Source organism: Gavialis gangeticus, unplaced genomic scaffold, assembly GCF_001723915.1.
Source record: "Gavialis gangeticus isolate Ggan-Ray unplaced genomic scaffold, GavGan_comp1, whole genome shotgun sequence".
NCBI classification, from domain to species: domain Eukaryota; kingdom Metazoa; phylum Chordata; order Crocodylia; family Gavialidae; genus Gavialis; species Gavialis gangeticus.
Genome location: NW_017728996.1, coordinates 17,742,568 through 17,756,672, shown reverse-complemented (window position 1 = coordinate 17,756,672; position 14,105 = coordinate 17,742,568). Strand labels below are relative to the sequence as shown.

General features: G+C 45.6%; 1 protein-coding gene across 1 annotated transcript in view; it reads right to left on the bottom strand.

Annotated features, from left to right (window-relative positions):
* Positions 1–337: 337 nt before the first annotated feature.
* The window catches only part of ABHD2 (abhydrolase domain containing 2), an 80,665-nt gene continuing 66,897 nt past the window's right edge, over positions 338–14,105 (bottom strand). Inside the window, exons 7-11 of the mRNA XM_019504069.1 lie at positions 9,054–9,146; positions 6,465–6,575; positions 4,885–4,954; positions 3,236–3,320; positions 338–1,960 (exon numbers count right to left, since the gene is read on the bottom strand). Of these exons, the coding sequence (XP_019359614.1) occupies positions 1,764–1,960; positions 3,236–3,320; positions 4,885–4,954; positions 6,465–6,575; positions 9,054–9,146 (556 nt within the window). The 3' untranslated portion in view covers positions 338–1,763. The remainder of the gene's footprint in view (positions 1,961–3,235; positions 3,321–4,884; positions 4,955–6,464; positions 6,576–9,053; positions 9,147–14,105) is intronic.

Here is a 14,105-nt window from a genome sequence, read left to right as displayed (position 1 = left end):
AACAAACAAACAAACAAACAAACAAACACTTAAATCTCCAACCTACTGAAGTTCAGGGACAATGTGGCCCAAGAAGCTTATTTCATTAGTGTTGCAGAACTGAAATTCAGCAGGATGTTTTCTCTTTAAACTATAACTATAGTATCTAGAACACAAAACAAAGGCTAAAGCACTAAAGTGCTATCTGGTGCAGGATGTCTGACAGAAGGGAGAACTGTGGCACAAAAATGAAGAAAGAAGTAGTTCCCAAGATGGATTCATGAGAAGATGGAGAAGGATCTGAAAGTAAAAGCAAAAAGTCTGACCACAAAGTTCCCTGGCCAGATTGTTTCTTTTATCTTTGATTGTCATGGGGGAGCTTTCTTTCCAGGATAGAGACTACAGCCCATCATAAAAGCCCTCTGGGCACATTACCAGTGACTGAACAGTGGACAGGGGGAGTGGGGATGGGGAGAGGAGGGGAACGGGAAGCACAAGGAACTCTTTCTCCTCTCCTCATAAGTGTTCACACTTCACTTGGTGCAGGTAAGTAAAAAAAAAAGTGAATGTTCCCCTACGGAAGAGTAACTGGAGCAAGGAGAGCACTAGTACCTGGTTGAACCAGGCAACCCAGGATACCAAGAGCTGGAGGCAGTTAGCCATGTAGAGATAACTTTTTAGTTTCAACAGGGGTACAGAACTCCGATTCCCATCCATTCTGAGGCAAGTCACATGGCTGAAGAAACTCTTTCTGTACTCTAGAAGTTCAGGGGAGGGGTTTTGGAACATTTTACCCTGGCATGTACAAGAAGGGGACAGAAAATGCAAGAACTGATATGTTTCCTCCATAAAAAGGTCCCCAAGAAAGTGTTAATTCGCTATGAAAAATACTATAACAAAACAGATAGGCTTCATTGACTGATCATTACTGGGTCCCAATCTTTAAATGAGAACCAGTTTAAAAAGGCTTGGGTTAAAATACAGAAGTCCAATGCTAAAAAATTCAACTCAACACTAGAAAAAAAAGGCAAGTATCACATGAAGGCTACTTGTTTAGTCTTGGTGAGAAAATGTGTTTGTACAGCCGGAAATCCATTGGAATAACCAACTCGAAGCTCATTTCTATGCAGAACCCAGCAGAAAAGCAATGCGGATATGGTCTAACGCATCCCACCCTACAAGCAGCTGAAGGTCTGGATCTTTCCAAACATAGTTCCTGGTAAGTGCATTTCTGGAAAGGCCCCCTTGTGAGAAGGTGCAAGGCTGGAACTCTACTTGCAGTTCAGGTGCTTCCCTTTAATTTTTTTTTCCAAGCCACGTTCCAGCAACTTACAGACTGAAGTGCCGCTGTCTATGGACTGCTGCAGGGTGCTCCCAATAATGCAACGTGGTGTTATTGTACGGGGGAAAACCTGGCTCTCAGCACATGACCCCCAGCTAAACAAGAACTGCAGTGTCCTCCAAGTTTTGATCAGTGATGGTTTGACCATCAGATCAATTATCTGGAGAACCCTGAAGCAAACCACAGACAGCAGCACAAATCTCCACACAGAATAGGGCACCGTAAACCCAGAATGACACCACACACACACGCACACCCACACACAGAAGCTCAAACCAGATACTGCCCTCTGCTGTAGCTTCACTTCAGAAGAAAACATTGTGGTCAAACCCCAGTCCTAGGACATCCAAGAGGACAGAAAATCTTGAAACAGCAGGTGAGGGAACAAAAAGTTCCTGAAGAGGAAGAGATGGTGAAGTGACCTGGAGAGTCTTTGGGGCAATTATTCCTGGCCAGATGCCGCTTGCTCTGTATCTGAGCACTGGGACTTGTTCTTCTCCCACTGGCAGATGGCATTGGCATACTGCACCACAAGCTTATCCATCCAAGTGAGGGGTTCAGGAAAGAGTACAGCCCCCTCAAAAAAGCCCAGGTGACCACCATGCAGTGGCAGCACGAACATGACGTTCTCCCGTTTTTCTGCAAGGTTAAAAGAAGGAAAATGGCATAAGGTGTCATCGTCAGTGGACAGGAAGTCAAAAGAGCAGAGTTCTGCATTCTCCTGGATTACATACTCAACTCAGGGCTTCAGGGTTGGCTATGTGCTCTGTGTCAGCAAAGCCTTTGATACATTCCTGCTTGGTAGAGGAAGCAAATGTTTTATCAACAAAACTAGTATTTTTCACAACTAACTTGCATCAAAGACCCAAATTACAGCAGCCCTCCTAATACAGTCCTGCCACGTTCTTCAAATATAAAAAGAAGTGTCTACAGAAGTCAAGATAAACCTCTGTACATGGGAGCAAACATACAGCCAGTAAAGACCACTGGAACCTAGCCTGCAGTGCTCTACCTCAGCTCAGGTGCACGGCAGGCTCGCACCAGCTGTCTCCACAGGCTGTATACTTGGAGGGATCTATAGGCAGCACTGCAGAACTGACTACATATTAGCCACCCCTGCTGCCTAGTGTTATGCAGAAATCCCTCTCATTGACCAGGCTGTTGATTTCACTTAGAAAAGTGGCTAGGATTAGGTTCTCCCCTAATGGCTTTTAATGATGGAACAAGCACCCCTTCTGTTCCCATTGGGCAGGCTCTGTTCAGCAGCAAAATGTCACCCAGATCTTGCCTTTTTGTGACTGAAAGAGAACAGACAGGTCACCCTGGAATCCCACACTTGCCACCCCCCTGGGACCCAGCACAGCTGGAGGCAATCATAACCCTGAAAGACAACTCACTTTCACTGTGTTCTCTTTACCCACCAGGCTAAAGCTACTTTAGCCTTGAAATGTTATACAAAGCCTCTGGCTCTCCCAGTTGCGTGGGGAGCTGACATGAGGAACCAATTCAGTCCTACATCTGTGCTGGGAGTTGGACTAGGTAACCCTTGTACCTCTTCTAACAAAGCTTTTTCACTGCAGGAGAATGGCTATGTAAGATCTAAAGCAAATTGCTTCTGATTTTGCTTCATGGTCATCTAGTAGCACCTCTCCATGTGATGCTTGGGGAAAAAAGCACAAAACAGTTCCCTCCTGCTGCAAAGCCAGCTCTGAAAATAAATGTTTTGTTAGACCTCACAAGAAATAAAATCTTCAAGTTTCGTAGCAACTGGTAATTTACGGAGGAGCCAAGACACCAAAGTACATTGCTACCATGCTGCTCCAGTTGTAAGACAAGCTATTCCTTCACTGAGTGGTATTAAATGTGAGGGTGAACATTACAAAAGTAGACTAGTTTGTGATGTATTCAACTTACCTGAAAGACCTCTTGGGATTGATAACAGGCTTTCATGAACCAGAGGGTCATCAGCAGAATTAACTAGCAGCAGGGGAACATAGATCTGCAATGTGGAACAAGGAGAGAAACTCAGTAAGTTACAGATTCAGCCAGAACTCCAGACTCTCCACAACAAAAGCACCTACCCTCATAACCTGACCATGAAGCCACAATTGAGTGACATGTTTTGCTCACCTGCAGGAACACCAGGTATAATGCTATCAGTAGCAACAGTACTCAATCAAACCAGAACTGGAGGGCTGACACTGATGGGAGAGCTCTGCAGCATTTGCTATGGCTCCAAGGAACTGTTTGGTAGGCAGGTTGGGTACAACAAAGTGGATCCAGCCAGCATCTCTGGGGAGTTGACAACCACTGCTAGGAATGCACGTGGCGCTTCCCACACATCTTGTCTGGCCAATACTCAAGAGCATTTAACATTCTGCCTTGAAGAGAGGCTCCAAACTAGTGCTTCTAGAGATGCGTACATTTATCTATGGCCTCTGAAGGGGACATGCAGTGCTCAAGGGAAACAGACTGCTGAAATCTGAGATGGAGTAATCAGAAATTGGCAGATGGGGGGGGGCGCGGGAAAAACACTTCAATTATGCTCGTTGGTCTGGGCAGGAGATGCAAAGAATGGAGGCAGCTGAAGGAAATGCCATTCTTTGAAGAGATGCTATAACAGGCCAGAATGGCAGGCAGCCCAAGCATGGCCTTTGATCAAGGGCTGACACCAGGGGATCAAGTGTCATCAGTGATCAAAACAGGATTTTACACTCGTAAAACTGCTAGACGGAGTGCCTTCCTCTTGACACCATTTCCTGGTAACTGTCACTCTGGCTTTGGTACAGAGGCTGGGCTGCAATATGCTTGATGGACAAACTGCCTAAAAACTTACCGTCTATGTGGGGCTGAAGAAGCTGAACTGACTTGAGCTACTAGAAGGTATTTGGCCTTCAGCTCCACACATTCATTGCCTCAGGAAGCTACACTGCACTCGGGCAATACTGAAATCCCTGGCTTTTATGGATTTTTGGTAAACTACTGCCCTTGCTCTTATGGGAGACCTAGTACATTTAATTCACCGCAGCCTTGGGTCTCTGGAATACTGGGCCATCAAGGTGCTGCCTTGAGCCTCTTTCCAGGAGAAGCAAATGATCTAATGTTTCTGGAAGCACCCTGATCTAAGGGTTACCACCTGCCTTGCTGTTATCTTTAAAGGGGTTTAATTGTGTGTTTGGCTCTGTGCCCAGAATACTATTGTGCAGCACTATTCTGCTCTGAGGGCCTTGCAGTTCGACTTCACGTGTTATACGCGAAGAAGCCTGAACTACAGCATAGTGCCTGCTTCTTGGTTTCCAAGTCAGACTTTAGTTAGAGGGGAGATAATTTAAGAACCAAGTGAAATCAGGGCCAATATTCTCAAGAAAGTTGGGCACCTATCATTAAGTGGCAATAGGATGTTGGTGCTTAACTCCCTTAAGGCACTTGAAAATTCCCAGCCAGGGTTTGCTGGAGAAGTAATCAGACATGGACATGCAGGTACCATTAATGCAGACATCATTGAGCATTGGCTCTTCTCATTCTTAAATGCCAACTGGAAGCCCTCTGCTGAGAGCACTCACCCTATGTAGGTAATGCAAGCAGCTTTCCTCTTCATAATATTCTTTCAGGGAATTGTAGCCATGGAATTTCCTGAGACAGAAAATAAAACACAATAAGGCAGGAAGAGATACACTCAATGTCCAAGTCCTGCTTCAGTCTGAGGAGTCTCAAGCTGCCAAATGTGACCTCTTTCCAGTGCATAAATAGAGACCATCTGTCCAGGCCCATCGCTGTGTAAGAGCTAGATGTTAAATGCTTACGAACCATAGAGCACATCAGTATCTGACAAATGTGACATCTGCCATGTTTCAAGTGCTGCAGAGTCAGGGTACGCACAGAACAAAACCTATCTACCCGACTTAGTGTGCACTTCCTCAGAGTGCTTAGAATGCAAGAATGGGAAGTGTGCCACAGACAGCCAAGTAAACCCTCTTGACTAGTTCTTGTCAAACTGAATGCCTAGCTATGTCTGGGGCATTTCAAGCTTTGAAGCCTCTGAAGATGTGGCAGACTGGATGGGAAGCAAAATCAAGTTTGGTTACATTAAAACTTGGTTCCTTAAGGACTTCTTTTGGTTAGCCCACTACTCTTCAACTACTCATGAACCTTAAATGCAAAGACAGAAGGTCCCTTCTTAGGAGATGAAGCTTGCTGTAGTTAACAGCAATACAAAGAAAGCAGACACTTTTTTGGCTTTCCCTTCCCCTTAATGGGGTCCAGGCAGTCACTCTAATCTCTTCATCCTTTCATCAGAATCTAGAAATCAGGGCCTGATGACAGCCTTGTCTACATGGCCCCTGCTTCCAGAGAGACTACAGGGTTACTGTCTTCAATGCTTCATTTCTGGCCAAGTACATGGCAGGAAGCCTCTCTCAAGTACAAAATACACCAGGCCGCCTCAGGAGGGCCAGAAGAGCACCGTACTTTCAGACCTTTAGCAGTTCTGTTGGCTTTGGATGGCTGTGCCAGTGCCTGAACCTAGCAGATGCCACAGAAAGGGGAAGTGAAAGTAAGAGCCCACTGGGGAATGGATGTTATGCTTAAAGCAAACACAATATTTAGAAACAGGCATGATTTAAGAGCTTGCTGTTTAATATTAGTAAGAACCAAGGGCAGGTACATTAATGAAGCAAGCAGCAAGGCTTAAAAGCAGATGTATTTTGAAATACATTTATCATAGTTTGCCAAGCTGAGATGAGGCAGGAGTTAAAGTAAGGTTTTAACGAGAAGGCAAGGCAAGAGTTAAATATAGCTAATTTGGTCCGAACCAGTCATGGGCTTGCCACCAGCAAGCTGCTTTGCATGTTTTACCTCATGTTCATACTCAGACATTTCCACCTCTCTAGACAGATTCTTTTGGGAAGACTTGTCCTTTTCCTTGGCATTTGTACAGAATCCAGCAGATTGGGCCCCAACCCACACTGCAGCTACTGAAAAATAAGCCTTATATGATCTTACAGAGGTAAGCAGAGTTTATTACAGGGTGACTAAGATTTGGTAAAAATTGTTCATCAGGAAGCTCCTGAAGCTTTCATCTGCGTAGCAGCATGCAGGAAACCAGAACATGGAAAGATGGGCTACATAGGGGCTGCTACCCTACCTCATGATGCTGTCATCAATCTGCATGAGGGATGTAGCTGTACAGAGTTTGCTCAGGTCTGTGTCCATTAAGCTCTGGGGCTTCTTCACATGATCTCCAAACAGAACTTGTCTGAAAAGCAAGAGGAAAGTAGTCCAAGCACAGTAGCCACAAAACTGCAAATGAGCTCTAACCTACTGACAGGCACCCCCAGAGCAACTGGCATCTGCAGGATTGTTGTGGGGGGAAGGAGGAATATATATATTTGTATCCCCACAATATATATATATATTGTATCCCCACATCCAGGATGATATGCTCATTCACAAGCATGGCTTTTTAGTTTTGGATCGGCACACCAGGAGGGAAGTAGAGAAGTCGGACAAAAATATCTTTTTCAGGGACAAAGATATTTTTCCACTACACTGAAAACACCCCCACTTAAAACCCTGTTTCTGAGAGATGGGACTTTTCATGGAGTATCTAAGTTGAAGGGTACTTGGAGCAAAGGGTTTCTAGTAAAGGCCATAACCTGTGGCTTCTTACCAAAGACATGAGAGGTTCTGTTAACAGCACTAAAGATTATGGGTGGAGCATCTCCTTCCCCATCTGGTTTTACTGCTTCACTAGAGTGAAGCAACATTAGCTCATCCAACAAGCGTTATCTGGGGCATTACCTTACCAGAAAACTATTCACTACGAACACTTGTCACGCTCAGATACTGCACCCAGGAGAGGATGCAAACCCATACCCTGACAAGCAGGGAACATCCAGAACCCAGAAGAAAGACAGTGAGCTGTGAAGGGCAGGGGGCCTGTTGGATTTTTGTCCGCTTTCAGCAGCAGCTGCAGGAGAGGGATGGAGTTTGCTTTGGGGAGCTGGCCTGGAGCACAAAAGATCCATTATAGAAGCAAAATATTTTTCTAATTCAACAAGCCCTCTCCTTTACATCTGCAGCAGGTTTCTCTAGGCTATAATGCTGAGCACCACTAAATGGGGAGATTAGAGTGCTTCATATATTGTAAGTTTTGTCAAGTTGTCAAAATATTTAGTTATCTGGAGTGAATTATGTGGCTTTCCATATGTTATGCGTACAGACAAGAGTTCCCGAATTCCCTGGGCTGCTAGTGATGAGATAGCATCTTTTATGATCTCTACTCTGCCCACTGGACTAGGGCATGAATAATCAGCTTTTTTAAAAATTCCCTCCCCTGTCTGCCAAGGAATTAGCTACCAACTAAGGCAATGCACCTTAAGTGTTCAAAGCAACTTGAATGGGAGCAAGGTGAACCCAGCATCAGAGAGGACTATTAATAACATTTCAGTCTTCAACCTGACCTCCGATTCATAGAGGCAGAAAAGGACCTAGGGGTTACAGTGGACAATAAACTGACTACGAGACAACAATGTGCCCTTGCTGCAAAAAAGGCTAATGGCATACTGGGTTACGTTAGCAGGAGCACTGCCAGCAGACTGAGGGAAGTGATTCATTCCATCTATTTGATACCGGTGAAGCCACATCTGGAGAACTGTGTCCAGTTTTGGACCCCCCACTACAAAAAGGATGTGGACAAATTGGAGCAATTCCAGTGGGGAGCAACAAAAATGGTTAGGAGGCTGGGGCACATAACTTAAGCCGGAAGGCTGAGGGAGGATTTAATAGTAGCCTTCAACTACCTGAAAGGTGGTTCCAAAGAGGATGAAGCTTGATTGCTCTCAGTGGTGGCAGGTGACAGAACAAAGAGCAATGGCCTCAAGTTGCAGAAAGGGACGTTTAGGTTAGGTATTAGGAAGAACGTTTTCATTAGGAGGGTAGTAAAGCACTGGAGCAGGTTACCCAGAGAGGTTGTGGAATCTACATCATTGGAGGTTTTTAAGACATGGCTAGACAAAACCTTAGCTGGGATGATCTAGTTGGGGTGGTCCTGTTTTGAGCAGGAAGTTGGGTTAGATGACCGCTTCAGGTCCCTTTCAACTTTAATTTTCTATGATTCCTATGAATAAGTGGAACATTGGTATTGGGCAAAGAGCAACACAGGGGCATTCACTCAAGCTACACTCCCTGTGGTTTGCAATTGCATTTAAGGCTCAAACTGCCATGTTTGATAAGCTGCAGCTGCATGCACATCAAGTACCCCTACCTATTGCTGATTAATCCTGTGTGCACATGGCAGAGCAAGCCCTTGAGAGCTGCTCCCTCACCAGATGCAAAGTCCCTACACTTTGCTGCTTCATTGCACAGGTGTCGTGTGGGAAGTTCAGTGTTCTCGCACTCATCTTGGATTTATTCATTTAATAAATGAATTAAAAAGGAAAGGAAAAAATAACCACCCAGTTGTAGGGACAGGGACAACCTGCCCCCACACTACACACGCAGTTCTTAAGGGGTCCTACAATGCTTATTTATATTACAGCACATGAAGAGGTATCTAGATGCTGGGGCTAACTTTCTTCATCCTTTTACCTTCTTAAACCCTCCCTTTCTAGGAAATTTAAACAGACGCATCAACTTCTGCTTGTGGCTTCCATCTCATTAACCTTTTGAAAGACTGCAAGTTGCAGCCGGGGCTCAATTAGGAATATACAGAGCAGAAAATGTACTGCAGTACCTGTGAGAGAGGATGATCTTCTTCATGTTGTCTGCCATAAGGAAGTTATAAAACCTTCGACACTGATCCCATTGCATAAAGGTTTCCTGTGCCCTAAACACAACCAGAGAACAAAATCAAAGCAGGTAGCAACAAAGGCCTCATTGGAACAGGATAAGCAGCCTTCAGGTCACTAGGATAAGATGTTATGTAAACAGACTGCAGGCTTTCCCCATCACTGGCTAATCTTCTATAGGAAATGGCTTCAGCTTTGATGGAAGGTCAGGAGAGATATCATAGTCTCATTAGGCAGAGTGCAATTAGCTGGTATGATCATCAGAGCATTTGAAAGCTGTGCTTAAAGATTTAAACACTGATGGGAAGACACAGGCTGGAGTCGCATCTGATATTTAACCTTACAGCTAACCCTTAATGGGACTGCAGAGGGATGAAAACAGGGCTCCTCGTGTTAGCTTGGTTTGCTTTCCCCATCTGACATCTCATCATGAAGAGTCTAGTTTGGCAGTTTCCTCTGTGGAGCCAGACATTGTGGGTCTTCAGCACTTCATAACTCCATTACTATGTGAAAAAACAGGCTGCACAACTTTAAACCCACAAAAATTGCTAGGGGAATGAGGCTGCAACTGCACTATCAGGTTCTACCAGCAGGGCACATCAGCTAATAAATGTGAAAAGATCACACAGAAACCATTGACACTCTGCCACCAAAACCCCTGGCACAGGCACAGCTCTGCTGGCAGGGATTCCTTTGGTTTGCTGGAGACTGTGCATCTCTGGTGACAAAGTCTCTTGCCAGCAGAACTGAGTCCATAGCAAGGGAACAGGACACCTCAGTGCTGCCGCCATTATTATGCAGTAGCGATCCCCATCTGTCATTAGCCATAGCCACTGGACTTCATGCAGTACTGGAGACAACCACATTCTGAAAGGGAGTCCCTTTACCTCTGCCGAACGCAGTCCACATTGTTTCACAGCCGATCAGCCTCATCTCTGGGCTGTCAAACAGATTTAAGATAGAATTCCACTAGGCCTACCACAACCACATGCTCTCCTTCGCTATGCAAAGGGTCACAGGCAGGTTATAGCTCTACCTGGCAACAGGGTTCACCGTTACCAAGGAACATACAATTTCTCATTTACTGAGCAACCTAAGAATCGTGGGAGTGGAGTGTCAGATACTGGGCTACCTCTGATGTTTCAACATTAAAACACACCCTGAGAGCTGATGCAGACAGTGTGCGTGAGGGGGGAAGGGGGAGTTTAATCAGGATATCCCAGGATGAGCAAAAGCTGCAAGATGCTTAGCAGAGCAAGTTAATAAATAAGTTAGGTTAGCATGTGGGCTAGCATACCCCATGGGTTACTCAAAGCAAGACTTCCTTATCTCCATGTCTCGCCAGGAGATGTCTGCCACGTACTTGTGAACAAAAACAAAACAAAAAGCCACACAACCAAAAAACTGTACATATCCTTGGAAAGCTCTTTGCAGGCAACTGAGCCTTTGAAGTCATTTTAAGTGGTCAAGGTTAATTGTTGGGGCTGTAGTGTGCTCACAAGTTGCTGCCACGGCTGGTAGGCCTCCCACAACCAGGACCGACTGGGCAATGTGCACAAGGCAACAGCTTTCTGAAATCAGTGGACTGCACAGGTTCCAGCCATGGGAACCTACAGCTCTGGCTGAACGCTGCATTCCACAGGATCGCAAGGCAGAACCAAACCTGCACAGGCAGAGACCCGGGAACACAGCAACATCCCCCCGTAGCCTGAGGGGCTGAATTCCCCATGCTGTACATGATGAAAACTGAAGGCTTAGCAGGCATGGACTGCAGAGATAGTAAGAAGTGGGCACAACGTAGCCATTTCCATCTCTGTGCATAGGGCAGCCAGCCCTGTGGTCTGGCCTGAACAGCCACTTACAGGTCTCCAATCTCAGAAATATCTTGCCCAAGCTCATTCTTTCCCTTACCCCAAATGCCAGCTTAGAGTGTGTCCCAAAGACTGTGCAAACCAGCACAACAAAGGAAACTGATTTCTATCTAGACTGATTAACCATGTCATAACTACGGTTACTCAGAGGTTTCATATGGACTTGCTGTAAGAGGTCAGTTAATTTAACTGACTAGGGCAGGTCCAGGGATAATAAAAAGCTTAGTAGTTCCATCTGGAGGGGTCTAGATCTCTCTCCTCTGTATGCTCTACACCAAGGATACCAAAAAGCAATTTGACCCAATCTCTGCCTCTCCCCTCCTCACTTAAGGAATCTTTGCTGTTCACTGATGGCCCTCCTCACCCAGCTATTTGGCTAATTAGCATTTAAAAGCAGCAACGGAGATTAAGCAGGAGACATCAGATCTGAAAAGCTTTCTTGCCAAATGCACAATAATGGGTAGCAGATGTGCTAAGTGGAGCTTTGCTATAAAAAGATCAGTCAGTAGGGGGAGCCCAGACCTAGCAATTTCAGGAGGGAACCCCAGGAGACTTCTCTCACATAACAACAGCTGGTTCCTCCAGAGCTTGTTACTTTCTGTTGAGATGAATCCAGTGTTGTCATAACCAGGCAAGGCCTAGACTGCCAATCCACCAGAGCTTTAGGGGTTATTACCCAAGCCAGCATGCAGGGAGTGGTATTATGTTGGGTAAGCAAGGTTCTTTGGGTAGATGTGATATCTTTTATTAGGCCAACGGAGTAATTGGAAAAAAGTTCTTTGCAAGCTTTCAGGCATAAGGACCCTTCTTCAGGCATAGGAAGCCTCTGCTGTTCTGAGACTTCAAGAAATGAAAGAAGCTGAAAGTGCGACAGGATGTCAGTGAGAAGGTAAATAGGTGGAAATTAAGAAAACAAAACAAACAAAAAAAAGAAGAGCAGGGAGAGGAGGGGAGAAAAAAAGCAGGGGAAAAAAAGACAAAAAGGTGAGTAAGGGAGACTCTACAGTAGTAGCAGTAATTCAAGGTAGAAAAAAAAAGAGGCTGACTGAAAAAGTAAATAGCTGGAAATTAGGAAGACAGTCTCAGAACAGCAGAGACATCCTACACCTGAAGAAGGGTGATTGTGCTTGAAAACTTGCAAAGAACTCTTTTCCAACTACTCAGCTGGTCCAATAAAAGAGATCACATCTACCCAAAGAATCTTGCCTGCCTATGTCCTTAGGTCAACATGGCTACATCCAGAAACCCAGCTTACTCCGAGTAGGACATTTGGTGACAAGCATGAAACCTGAAGGTGTTTTAATAGTTAATAAAATTGAGGGATGAGAGCCCACTATGGTCCTTATAAGCCCTGTGTAAAGCCAGCCCCCAAAACTCGGCTGATGCAGCCACAGCAAACCAGAAGTACCTTGTCCTACAATCCTAACCATGTTAAGCTGCCAAAGCTGTTAATACACGTCAGGCCTGCTACTCTGTTTCCAGATATTTCCTAAGCAGGTTGAGAATCTTTCCCACCTCCTAGGTAGGAATCATTCACAGACAACTTGGATTAGGTCAGATGCTTTTTAAGAACTTGAGTTAAATCTGACCTCAGGAGTAGGAAAAAATTGGGTGATCTTTACCCCAACAGCATTTGGCAATGTTTTAATACTGCCCCCCTGCAAAAGTTTCTGGTCTTAACCTGGGCCTGCAAGTGTTTAACTGGGGCTGGGCTAAGTGTTGATAGGACTACTTCCTAACCAGAAGCAGCACTGCTGTGCTCCCAACCTCAGATCATCTCCAATAGCTTTGCATCTCCAGCTGCTCAGCCACCAGCTCCCTTACATTACACCTTAGTTCCAATTTGTGCTCTGAAAGCACTGAAACAATCTGGGCAGCAACAATCACTTTAGTCTGGTTTAGGTACCCAGTGGGAGCACCTAAATGTGCAATTAGCATGTCTCAATAAATTCCAGCACAGTTTGCGGTGAAGTCAGCTGCTCCCAGTGCAGCATGTACACGCGTGCCTGGGACTGTAGCTATCTGGGCTGGGGCGGAACAGATCCAAGCTGGCAGGGATCCGGGGGTCAGCCCCAGGCTCCAAGCTGTGGCACTGGGCAATGGAGGGGCTGGCTGGGGCATGGGGGTACTCTAGGGCAGAGTTAGCCAGTGGGCAGCCCCCCGCACTGTAGCACCCTCCTCTTAGCATCCCAGTCACTGTCTACACATATTTTGGTGCACTAAATGACTCCATCACAGGATAGTGCTTGTCTTACACAGTAGTATCCTATAGCAGAGTTAAATTTTACTGTGCCCTAATATGGGCGCATGTGTAGACAGTGACACTTTACTGCAGAGCCAAATAGTCAGCTCCACAGTAAAACACATATGCAGATGCAACCAGTTAAAGAGAGTCATTTTTGCTGTCACAAGACTGGGAAGTCTAGAGCAAGTCTCAGTCGTGCAGTCAGTCATCAGTGCTCCTGTTTAAAGCAGCCACTAGAACTAAAACAATTATTTTAAAACAGTTAATTGGGGGTCACTGTGGCACATGTGGCAGCTTGACCTAATGACTCCAGCCCCCATTCACCATGAGCCACTGAATCTGTAATCTTGGGTTGTGGTACGACTAAACACTAGGTGGAGCTGTTAAAGCTGTCTTTTAGACCACCATGTCCCTGTATTTTGTGATCAGACAATAAGACTAGAAGAGACCGATTATAAAATGAGAAGACAATGCCAACTGCTACTGGTCAGAAATGCCCTTTCTTGGAAGCCTGGGGGCTCCTCAGTAACTGCACATTGCCCAGCCTGCCTACGGTAGAGAAGACAGATGAAAGCAATTGCACTGCTGTCCAAGGAGAGCAACACAAAGACAGCAAAACCAGTCCAAATTTACCCCTAATTTAGCTAGGCAGATCCCTGGTCAGCCATGCTGAAAAAGAAAAAAGACAGGTGAAATCTGCCCTCCAGAAGGACAGTGACACTTAGGGAAAAGCAGGTAAGCAGCTCAGAAGTAAGCGTGATAGGTGCTGGCAAGGCACAGAAAAACACGAGGTGTTGGTAGCAGAGATGTTTTTTGTGGATAGTAGGTTTTAGTCTCTGTCTGGACAGCAAGGCTTCAGGTCCCCCCCCCCCCCCCCCCCC